Source organism: Periophthalmus magnuspinnatus, chromosome 4 (assembly GCF_009829125.3).
Source record: "Periophthalmus magnuspinnatus isolate fPerMag1 chromosome 4, fPerMag1.2.pri, whole genome shotgun sequence".
Taxonomy (NCBI): domain Eukaryota; kingdom Metazoa; phylum Chordata; class Actinopteri; order Gobiiformes; family Gobiidae; genus Periophthalmus; species Periophthalmus magnuspinnatus.
In genome coordinates, this window is record NC_047129.1 from 26,871,900 (window position 1) to 26,884,650 (window position 12,751).

Sequence of the window (12,751 nt, forward strand, 5' to 3'; positions counted from 1 at the left end):
GTCTGCAATCACACACATGCTAACACTACGTTGTACAAGTCTGCACTCACATGCTAACACAACACTGTACAAGTCTGCACTCACACACGCTAATGCTACACTGTACAAGTCTGCACTCACACACGCTAATGCTACACTGTACAAGTCTGCACTCACACACGCTAATGCTACGTTGTACAAGTCTGCACTCACATGCTAACACTACATTGTACAAGTCTGCACTCACACACGCTAATGCTACACTGTACAAGTCTGCGATCATACACATGCTAACGCTACGTCGCTAAATTTGCCAATGTACTCCTTCATCCATCCGGGAGACGTGCAAAGTAACAAGTCCCAAAAGTACTCATCTGGACAGGGTTTAAAAAGACCATTATATAGCTTTTCTGGTGGAAGGTCTTCAATCAACTTGTCTCCATGGAGAAGTGATTGGTTTGACTGTAATGTTCCCGCAGCATGGCATTGAAGTTATCTCCATGGAGACAAGCAGGTGATGCCATCAGGTTAAGTTTCATTTCAGGTCTACAGAGAAGTGACCCCACCAATAAAAACACATGTAATTTAATATATGTAAGACAGATATGTTAAACTATTGGAACATTCCAAGTAAAGCAATAACATCTCCATGGAAACAAGTAGCGGCCCCCCACCGTACAAAGTTGCATAGTGAAAGATCAACATGGCGTGATGGCAATTCAGAGATGTAATTGTGAAGGCAAAGCTGGTCTATGCTACACTCATGGGAGGAGTTTAACCCATTAAACGTGCCTGCTCTGCTCCATTGTTCTCTAAAGGTATCTCTCTCTCTCTCTCTCTCTTGGCGCTGTTGACCAACTTGCAAAACAAGACTTGCCAAGATGTTGTTTTTTTGTTTGTTTTTCCACCAAATCCAAGTAGGAGGAGCTCAACTCAAGTTTTTTTTTTCTCTCTTCATAGATCTTAAGTCAACAAACCAATACTCCTTCGCAGTAACAACTTGAAACATTTGACAACTTTGACCTTAAACCAAATCCAGATAACCACCTTTAAAACCTCTGTTACTACTTGACAAATCTGCACTTAAATCCATGGAGACATACTGAGCTTCATTTGAGCTGTAGCTAGCTGCTCAAGTACTTCACACCTCATGTTAATGCTGCACATTTGCATATTGCTTTTACTTTCTGTTGCAAATGCAAAACAGTGATTACATAATTTTTCCATCAACATCTCCTACTCCACAGAAATCTCTCTTAACTGAGAGCCCAACTATGGCACATACTCCAATCATGTCGGGGTGTTTAGCTGGTGCGTGGTTGGGTTAGGGCCTGTCACAGCATTCGTGTGTTTACCCGCTCACACATAATGGGGAGTAGGCGGCTTGTTAGTCATTTTCTTCACCAGAGGGCGCAACCGAGATTGGCTTTTAGACCAGGCGTGACACGGACGTGCTGCTGTCAAACGCAAAGGTATAAAAAAGTTAAGATGTATTTCTGATGTGTGAGCTATTATAAAGTACATTATGACAGTTTCTACTAAAGGTATGTTTTTGACGTGCGTGAACGACTGGAAAAATCTGAAACTGGAGTAATCAGATAATTGAAAAACATTTTGACACATGCCAATAATCAAATATAATTGTCGTATTAACATTTTGGCTTTGCTTGTTTGCCTTTTTTGGTGTAATCCCTTGCATGAGTATGGAAAATCAAATCAAATCTTTTTTTTAAATTATTCACATGTCATTTCAATAATCTGACAACTCTAGAAATCCTATCATTTTGGCGGACATGACAGATCGGTTGCTGAATGTTTTAGCATAGCACGGGCACTACATGTGATCTTGGGCTGTGTAATAAATCCAATTTCACTCCTACTTACAATTACTCAAATGCGTTTTTGTGTGTAATAGAGACAAAAACTATTCAATTCTGTTAATGTATTATGAATAGACGCTCGTTGTGCCTCTCAAAACCTGGAAAAAAGCCATTAACAAAGCGAGGTCTAATCAACACCTTTTTAAATTTTGAACAGCTGATTCACTATAGAAAAAAATAATAATAACATAACTCAAATAATCACAATATTTTAAAATAATTGAGCAGCTGTTGCGTACTTTTCTGACAGACTCCAAATCCATAGCGTAGCCCTAACCTCTTTGCTCTATCGTGGACAGCCTGATGAGCTGCGGTTAAATGGCTGATGGGAGGTGGGTCATTCTGCTCTGTTCTGTGTGGCTCGGGTCGACCTGCCACCTCGCATAAGAGCGTCAGAGTTTGCCCGCTCCTGTGTGAATACATTGACATTTCCATTGGACGGGGTTGTGCCAGTGTAAACCAGCCCACGCTCACAGCGGACTACGACTTCACATTTAGCACAGGTATTTCATTCTCCCTTTGACTTGCCGTAGCATTAGTTAAACCTGCACCGTAACATGAACACAATGGAACCACACACTTTGCCTTTAAATAAAAAAAAAAAAAAATGGTACCACACTATTAAACTTTTCTCACAGAGAGTCTGCCAAGAAATGAAGCTCTTGCCTGACATTCTTCACAGTACAACTTTACATTCACCAATAGTGTATGCATTTATTTAATTTTTGGAAACGATGGGAAACTGTCACCTCTCCACAGATCTGACCTGTAACTCGCACTGGCTGAGTCGCCTACTTGTGTATGCAAGGCAAAACAAGAACATCTCCATGGATACAAGCACGCAGTAGACACTCAACCAGAAATAAAATAAAATAAAAATACAATTTTTGTTATTTTTTTGAGATGATCTTTCTCTCTATATCTCTTTATCTATCTATATCTCTCTATCTATCGATCTCTCTATATCTCGCCATCTATCTCTCTCTCTCTATCGATATCTGTGTGACTATCTATCTCTCTCCATCTATATATCTCTCCATCTATCTCTATCCATCTCTCTATCTATATCTATATCTCTATCTATCCCTCTCTATCTCTCCATCTATATCTATCTATATATCTCCATCTCTCTATCTCTCCATCTCTCTATCTCTCCATCTCTCTATCTATCTCTCCATCTCTCTCTCTATCTCTCCATCTCTCTATCTCTCTATCTCTCCATCTCTCTATCTCTCCATCTCTCTATCTATCTCTCCATCACTCTATCTATCTCTGCATCTCTCTATCTATCTCTCCATCTATTTATCCCCATCTCGTTCTGATTTTTTTTGAGAAGTAATTCAATTGTCAAATATCAGCGTTTCATAAAGTGTGGGAACAATTCAGTCATGTGAGATTTTAACAAATCAGTCACTTTTTAAGATAAACTCCATCGTCCCCATTTGCACCAGTCAAACTCCAGTGTTTAAATCATCACCAAGTGTCCGGCCACCATCAAACACTCACAATTATGACCCAAAGATTTCCCTTCAACTCCCGCTACCATCAGGTCCTAGTTACATCACATCTAAACCACTGAATATCTGAGGATTATTCATGGTTGTTTTGATTAGTCGAGCAGTTGTAGGGATGTGACAATATTCAAGGTCCTCGTATCACCCCGAGAGGATCAGTGACTCTGGGGGTCTTTTGATATTCCAGGTCTGTGCTCTAACCTTTTGTTTTATATTGTCACAACCTGCTACATGATTAGTGGTCCCTGTGTGGAGAGCGAGTCTGAGTAAGCTTAAGAAAATAAAAAAAGAACAGTATGGCTGCAAAATTGGCAATATCATTTAGAATCATACAGCCATATTCCTGGAAAGTAAATACAATTGCCAACGTTGTATTTCAGTGAAGTAGTACGTTTTTTTGTTATAATAATTAAGCTTTGTTTTGGTCTTGATCTTGCTGTGTCAAAATATTAAAATGCTGCTTTATCGTGGTATTCTGACGTATATTCTTGTTTCAGAAAACCCACACTGTTGTATTTAATACCAATTTACATTTTTACCCATTATATTGGACATCATAAGTGTATAAAATTAAATGTATACTTTTTTATATCTAGATCTCTTACTCAAACTAGCTCCCCGCAATGAGAACAACGTTAAACATGACAAAAGATGAGTTGATTTTAAAGTAAGTTAAAAAGACTTCACAGAGACAACACAAAGAAAACTAGTGGGATTAACGTGAACGACAGCAGTGCACCCTTAGTGGACAGACTAAAGCTTTGCTCACATCAGGGTCCCGGGCCGGTCTAGAGGAGGGTCTCCTTACGAGGACTGGGGAGCACAGACCTGCGCTGCTCCACCGGCACCTCCCCGCACGACACGGCAGAACTAGCTTGGGAGTTGTTAGCGTCATTTGTAGCTTTAAACCCCGCGGACGGGATTTGCCAGCACGGATACTTTGCCGGTTTTGCCTGGCCCGGTTTGGCTTGGACCTGGTTGGGATTTCTGGCAGAAGGAGTGGAAGCGGAAACGGGACCAGAGGGAGACAGGGCGGATAGCGGTGCGTGCAGGATGGATGTTGAGTTATTGTGGGACATGGTTCGGGGGTAGAAGCCCGGACTGAGGGGGGCTTTATCGGCTCGGGGACTTTGGGACACCTGGTTGGGGTTGGGGCTGCATGGCGTGCGCACATAGACGCGCGCTCGGAGGGGGGGGTGGTCCAGGGAGTTGGAACGTTGCACCACGGCACCGCCCTTAGAGGAGTCGCTGCTCAGACTGAACGTAGAGGTGGAGCGGGACATCTGGAGCACAGGATAAAACACACATACACACACGCACACACACAGGACACACAGGACACACACTGCTTAGCCTGGACATGTGATTTATAACAATGAAGTAGGATTTGCATTTTTAGTAGGAAAAGGGGAAATTAAGGATCACATAGGAGACACGCCACAGCTACAGTAAAGTCCTGTAATGTAACTAGAGATGCATTGATTAATTGTTCACTACATGTTATTGGACATTACATTTTATATAGTCATTTTACACACACGAGCTGTTTTGTAGATCTGTAAAATCATGAATCTTCATCAAAAGTGGCATTAACTAAAGACAAATGAGTTGTATAATTTTATATTTTAGGATCAAGAAGGTTAGGAATGTTCAGAGCATTGCAGCTGTCACACATCAGTGATTCCCAAACTTTTTTTTGTCTCAAGTACCTCCTAACTCGCGTATTAGGGAAATTAATCTGTTCACCGCAGTAGCATATTGTCATTTATTGCCAAATATATTGTCTTGTTTTAATGACACCTTAAATTTTTTGTTAAAGATGAATAGGTGCACAGGAGAAAATATAAAATGTACTGATATCTATTTGCTTCTGCTGTAGCTTATTTGCATAAATGTAAGGAACTAAATATTACAAGGTCTTCATCTTGAAAACTTTTCATCTAAAAATAAGTAATTTTATGTGTAAAATTTGGGACGTTTGAATCTCAAAAATAGATGGAGCCAGGTTTAAATTTCTTGCTTCATTTTGTCATAATAGATACTAAAAAATAGAAGGGATTTTTGTTTTGCTTGTAGAGTCTCTGTAAAAAAATAAATACATAAAATGCAATTCTTTTTCATGTTTTAAAATTGTAAATCATCAGAAGTGGTCCTAGTACCCCTGGTTGGGAAACACTGATCTATATGACTGAAGCTGTGTATTTAATAAGCTATTTCATTCTACAAAAAAAGCAGATGTACAGCTTTCTCACATTTAAGTTACTTATTCTTCACTAAACATCAAATCTACATTATGCAATACTGAAATTGGCTTAAAAGGGATTTTGTACGGACGAATTTAATTAAAAACAACAGCCAATGAGATCTAGTATTTAGCAATTAGCCACATTATTGAATCTCCTCATTTCTACATATCCATGGTTTTCACACTGATGAAAAATTCAAATTGTTACCAGAGTCATAAACAATTTAAAACTAAATACTATATTCTACTCTATTCAGCTATCTTTTGAATGAGAAATATAACAGGAATCTGAAACCCATAGCTACAACAGCAATATTATATAGTTGTTATGCATTGTGCAACCCCTATACATCTCCTGTCTGATTGCTATCGAGTGCTTGTGTCCTCATGTAACCTTCTGGTAGCAGGGAGTGGAGTACTTACAGCGAGCGTGGCGCTGCTGCCGATGCGGTTCTCACAGCTCAGCCTATGGCCCTTCTCATCAGGAGTATTGTTGGCCATAAAAGCTCTCTGGATCACGCGTTTCGGAGTCTTGGTGAATGAGAAAGCTCGCGTTACCTACGAGAGAGAGAGTATATGTACGGAATGAAACATACATTAAAGAGGGGGTATTATGCAGAATCTATTTTTTTTTTAGCTTTCTACCATATTCCAACGTTACTCCCACATCAAAAACATCCCTGAAGAGGTTTTAGACGTCATCAATGGATGGTTGAGTATTAGCGATCGCTCTTGGGCTCTATTTGAAACACCTCCTTACAGTTAATTGTAAGATTCTGTGCAATGCCTAAGTCACCCATGCTCCACAACAATTCTCCACAAGTACACAAAAGCAGGATACAAAACTGTACACAGCAACTTGACAAACCTGGCGCTTTCATGAGCAGGATGCGCACTGATAGTGTTGTGATAGAGCTCTGAAGGGGGAGTGACTTAACAGGGAGAGCAAAGGGAGGGAAGACTCTAACTTATCTTACAAGTTTAATTTTTAAAGCTCAATGTGTGATTTTAGGCAAATAAAGCACTTTCAAAACAATAAAAGGTAAAATGGTGATATAAATATGTGTTAGCAGTTAATCCCCATAGAAGTAAAATACCCCATCTTTAAAAATGTGCATTAAGTAACTGTGGAGAGTACACCAAATGCTTGTCTCCATGGAGATAATATCGATCCAATCCACAGTATGACATCCAACATATATCATGCGTTTATTCATTTACAACGGCTTTACTGCCTGTACATTCTTCTTACAGTCTGACCTGTAACTTGGCCCGGTGGCATCTCCTGTTTGTCTCCATGGAGATAGATAAGTTTAATATCATGCTGTCGAACATTTCAGGCAAGAAAATAACATCTTCATGGAGACAAGCAGGTGGCAGACCCTCCATCAAGTTACATAGTGCACCTTTAATGGTAAGTAGAATGCACAAGGGCCGCTATGGTTAATTAAAGAGCTTGTACCAGACTTCACCCCATTTAGTTTATAAATTTATTGGGGCAAGACAAATTTTGCTATTGTATGGTGTCTGCATCAAATTGTCTTTTAACTGTCTGATAATCAGCAAGTGTACCATTAGCATGCTAGTTAGCATTACCGTGACAGCAAAAAGCCGCTCTAGACTCTGACAGTTATGAAAAGTGCTTATAAAGTCATCGCGGTGAATAATTGGGATGTTCAGGATGCATAAGTTAAGTGAGGAATAACTTTGGACCACTGCAAACTATCTGAAATGAATTAGTTTTTGTTTTTCACGTTTTTTAAGACTCAGGTACAGCACCTTTAAGGTAAGTAGAATACACAATACACCATTTTGTAATAAAAATGAAAAGAAAAAATGTATAACTAAAGAATCAGAGACAGACATATTGAGCACTTGAGGGTATTGCATGAGATAAAAAAAAAAATCAAAGAGATTCATAGTGTTCAAAGAGCTGTTTGCAAGTGAAAGAATGAGAAATGAGCTCACATTTATTAAATATACATTCAATAAAAATATTATATGACCATTTGATGTTGATGCTACCACACTGATTGTACCACCCAATAACTTCAGGCGTGATCTGCATCTTATTCACAATCACACATGTTTTTAGTGTGTTCAAAATGTCAAGAGCATTTGTGATAGTTGAAATGTGCCTGTTTTTTATTTACGATGTAAGAAGAAAAAAAAGGTAAAACTGGCACTAAAAAGAGTCACCACAAAAGAATAATGAAAAGAGTTTGACCAGATATAGTTTATATTCAAGTGAAATTTGGACTTTACAGTTATTTTTGTTTTACTATTATAGATAAGGATGACAATAAAAAGGTACTGAAATGAAATTCAGATACTGGTACCGAAAACCAGGTATCATTCAAGTACTGCAGTACTATTCAATAGGGTTGGGTACCTTTCAATTTTTACTGGAGTAGCCATTCTTTTAGTCTACACCTGAGTTTTCCAAGGGTACTCAAGCACTTAGCAGGGGACTGATTTAAGTTTTTTAAAATGTCTTTTAGCATGACTTTTGATAAAATAAGACATCATAGTAATGTGTGATTGAATAGATGTTTGACTGAGCAGCTTACTACAGAATCACTACTGTGCATTTAGCACAACCTGCCAAAAGCGTCCCACACGGCCGTTACATTTGCTTATACAGCGAAATAACACCTGGATAAATATTGGCAATGAAGGTGTACCAAAGCAGCACTAATTGCTTCACCTCAGTGTGGAGTTTTGTGCTTGTTTAATGCATTTAATACACAAACCAATATATTTTGCAAACAGCCCCACACACAAGTTAAATAAAAAAAAATTAAAAAAAACACATTTAAGAGGCTGTACCCAATTTTTTCCACATAGCTGTAGTTGAGTAGATCTTAGGATAGAAATGAGACTGGTGTTTGCAGACTACATTTTATTATAAAGAAATGTATCCTCTAAGAATCAGGATGTGCACTGTTAGCATATTAATATTTGTTAGCATTACTGCTCTGGGGTCTGAAAGTTGTGTGAAGTACATGGAAGTGAGGAATACCTTTCAACCGCTACCATATTTAAAGTAATATAGTTCAGATTTTCACATTTTTAAAACAGTAAAACTCAGGTACAGCACCTAATTTATTTAAGATGTAAAAAGTAGAGCAGTTTAGGTTTGATTTCAGAAATTTGTTGGTGAAAAGTTAGTGCAGTTAAGCATGTAGCCGGGTAAACATTTGGAGTGTTTTGAAATGCGGGTGCCCTGCTGTTACCTTCTTGGAGGTCTTCTTGATGGCCCGGGAGGCTTTACTCAGAGTGCTGTCCATGTCCTTGGTGCTGACCTGGAGAGAGTCGGGATCTGTGCTCTGAATCAGGTCCTCCTGGTTAGCACAAATTAGGGACTCCAATAAGCGATAAACATCAAGATGAGATATGCATTTATAAATACACTGCTACAGGTTTCAAAGCACAAACCACTGGACCTGGCTATTTTAAAAGAGTGTATTTTTTAGTTTTTTTTTTTGTTTTCATATCCACTACTTGGTTTTGGTGGGATAGTATCTGGTACATTTTTATCATAGTTTCTCGAGGCAGTTTGTGGAGGGAACAAAAGTTAAAAAGTACAAAAATACAGGAAGTAGCAGTAACGGTCAATTTGAAAACTGAATACCTCTACGTATGTCAAGAAAAGTGAAAATTCCATCCAAAATGGAGGGACAATTTATGACCAAGGAACACATTTTTCTGGCAGATTAAACATTGATTTAACAAACTAAAAATTGTGCTATCCATTTAAATAGTGAAATCATAACGACTGTGTAATTTTGACAAGTTTTGGCCCTTGTTAGCGTTATGTTTGCTAGGTAACATGGAAGTACCTCTATGTACGTCATATGGCTAATGCTAGGGAAAGAGGGGCGATCTCAAGGTGATGACGTTTAGGAACATGGGACATTTCTTTTTGTGGGAAACTGGTGAGGGTTAAGGTTATGGTTAGGCAGAGTTTGGTTCAGTAGCAGAATTATGTTAAGGTGAGGAACATTTTAGGCCTGTTCATAGCAACACAAGCTAACGAGTTACTGTGGTCCTAAGGGACGGAATTGATCTCGTAGCTGTGGTTGCCAGGCTATCTAGCACCAACCACGTCAGGAAGTAACATTATCAATCTCACAAAAAAAAAAACAAAAAAAACCCAACAATTTTTTGGTGAAAGGAATTATGTTAGACTATATTTTATTGAAATGAATAGTCTACGCTGCCATTTAGTTTAGTTTTCCATCTAACCTCTCATCCTCTGGTGGGTTTTATACAAGGTTTTGTTCAATTGAATGGTTTAAGTTTATAGTATTGTTCAGCCCATCAATGAAGTATTATACAGTGACTCACTTCACAACAATTGATCTCTAACAACAAAGCATATACTCAAGGGCTTCTGTTAGATGTTGTTCTATGTTCAAACACTGACACTTTTCTACACCTGCTCCTCCTATTGGTCAGCTTATGTATTGCTCTGAGTTAGTGACAGGGGGTATTAACCAATCACAGTGATGCATGGACTCTCAAAAGAAGCACATGCTGAAGCTCCCTCTTAAAGGCAATATAATGATACAAAGACGAATTGTACTTAAGTCCAAACTGCAATTTAAATTCATGCTATGGTTTTACGCAACAAGCAAAAAAGTATCTCTTATTTTGGACAGCAAAAAATAAAAAAATACGATAAAATGCTAACAATTTAAGATTACCATTATTTACAGGTGCCCTGTGTAGCATTCCTGGTAAATGGTACACCACCTGCTTGTCTCCATAGCGATGTGATTGTCTGAAACGTTCCACAGTATGGCATTAAATGTATCCAGCTCAACGGCGTCAAGCAGGTGACACCACAGGGCCAAGTACATTTTTAAACCATGAAAAGAAAGATGTAGACTTAATTCTCATAATGTGGATATTTCCAGGTAAAGCAATAACCACAGTCTTTAACAAACTTTACAAAGATATGACAATTTTCTGGAGGAAATTTGAGAGACAGGAGACATAAATTAGCAGATTGTGATTGGACCATTTTAAGGACGCATATTACGCTATTTTCTGATCTATGTAATAATGTTGTTTCCTCATCACAAACAAACCTGGAGTTGTGTTTTGTTTCAATCACACATTTATTATTTAGATTGAGTTCTACTGTTCAACTGAAAACACTCTGTTCCACCTTGTGATGTCATGTGATAATACAGGAAGTGCTCCACTGTGTTTTTAAACTACATGCACCTTCACTAGAATCATTTGGATAATTTCAAGCCCTGGAATTACCAATATCTACTGAACTAAAGGTAAAAGGAAGCTGTTGAAAACTACCACTACATGACTTCACAAGATGGAGCAGAGCGTTTTGAGCTTTGGAGATGAAGACAGACTAATAATAAAAGACAACTCCAGGTATGTTTTGATGAGATAACAGCATTCGGACATGGCTTAAAGCTCAGAAGAGTTAATTTTAGGTAATAAAGGACCTTTAAAGTTAGAACAATGGTTAATGACGCTCCATGGTCCGATTCCAGACCTTTCTGAATTTAAACAATGTAAAAGGCACCGGCTGATCAGGCAAGACACAAGCAGCAGGCAGACCCTCCACCCGAAAAAAGTTCCCCAGCGCACCATTAACTCCAAACTAGACGCCATTAAGGCCAAGTAACCCTCAAAAACCATGGCAACCCCATCCGTATCATCTCTCTATAACATGCCCAGAAATAGCAGGTGGAATAAAGCCCTAACAAATGTAAAAACCTTGTCCGAATTGGCAGAGCTACATTGTGTGGGCCGAGCGCTTGCATCACGAGCCTGACATGAATGGTACGTAACCTGCTGTAATGAGATCCCACAGCCGTGTGTGGTGTGCACCTGTCAAGGAGCAGCAGGGGCGGTAGGAGAACTCTTCATTTGTCGGCTCCTCTTCGCTCATTTGGTCTAGTCTGTTCACTACCTCCCTTTAGTTTTGCAGTCTCCCTTTTAGTCTCTCCCTCTCTCAGTCTTTATTTCAGGCTCCATCTTCCTCCTTTCTCTCGTTTCCCTCTTTTCACCCCCGCCACATCTTTACATCTTCCTCTCCCTCAGTGTTTCCCTCAATTCTCTCTCCTAACATTTTCTTTCTCTGCCCCCTTCAGTCTGTCTTTCAGGGCCCTCCATTTTTTTCTTTCCCTCTTTTCAACCCCCTTATATGCTTATCTCCAACATTTTGTTTCTTTCCTTCTCACTTCTCCCTCTTTCCTCCATCTTCCTGTCTTTCTCTTGTTCTCCCTTCCTTGCCTTTTCTTTCTCTCCCCATAACTCTTTTATTCAGGCTCTCTCACCCGTCCAAAACCTCTCTCTTTCCATCCATTTAGATGCTTATATCTAACATTTCCTGTTCCTTTCTCTCATTTGGTGTTCGTCTCAATCCTTCCCTCTTCCTCTATCGTTCACTCCTCTTGTCCTCTCAGACTCTCTTGCCCTTCGATCTCCTCTCTATCTTTCCCTACTGCTTTATATTTAACATTTTCTGTCCCTTCTTCCTTCTTTCACTCCTGTTGTTCTCTCCTTACCTTCTGTTTCTCTCCCTCTTCAGTCTTTCTTTCATCCTTATATCTAACATTTTGTGCCCCTCTTAATTCTCTCTTCTTCCATCCTTCATGCCTTTTCTTTCTCTCCCCTCAGTCTTTCTTTCAGGCTTTCTCACCCTTCCATCCTCCTTCTTTCCTCCCCATCCATCCTTATATCTGATATTTTCCATTACTTTTTCTCCCTCCTTCCTCCATTTTTCACTCTTGTTCTCTCCTCCTTACTTTTTCCTTCTCTCCATTTTATGTCTTTAAGGTTTTCTCTTCAGTCTCCCCATATGCTCATCTAACATTTTTCTCTTCCCTTCCTCTCGCCTTCTTAGCTCCTCCCTTCTATACGTCCATCTACCTGTATTCTTTTCTCTCTCCCTCTCTCCCTGCCATCTTTCACGGTCTCTCACCCTTCAATCTCCCTCATTTTCTCTTCCCCTTTCTATCTCCCTACATCTTTATATACAATTTTTCTGTCCCTTTCCCTTCCTCTGCCTTTGTATGCCCCTCAATTTTTCCTCCTTCCCTCCATTTTTCCTTCTTTATCTCCCCCCTCTCCTCCCCCTGTTTCACCCCTCCATA

General features: G+C 39.3%; 1 protein-coding gene across 4 annotated transcripts in view; it reads right to left on the reverse strand.

Moving 5' to 3' along the window:
- Positions 1-12,751, reverse strand: part of ect2 (epithelial cell transforming 2) — a 66,488-nt gene that overhangs the window by 4,467 nt on the left and 49,270 nt on the right. For 2 of the 4 annotated variants that reach the window (XM_055221589.1, XM_055221588.1), the window contains 3 exons: positions 8,855-8,962; positions 6,042-6,176; positions 4,143-4,656 (listed from right to left, as the gene is read on the reverse strand). In XM_055221589.1, coding sequence (XP_055077564.1) covers positions 4,162-4,656; positions 6,042-6,176; positions 8,855-8,962 — 738 coding nt within the window. In that variant the 3' untranslated portion in view covers positions 4,143-4,161. The remainder of the gene's footprint in view (positions 1-4,142; positions 4,657-6,041; positions 6,177-8,854; positions 8,963-12,751) is intronic. The other 2 variants (XM_055221590.1, XM_033965559.2) reach the window with 2 other exon arrangements.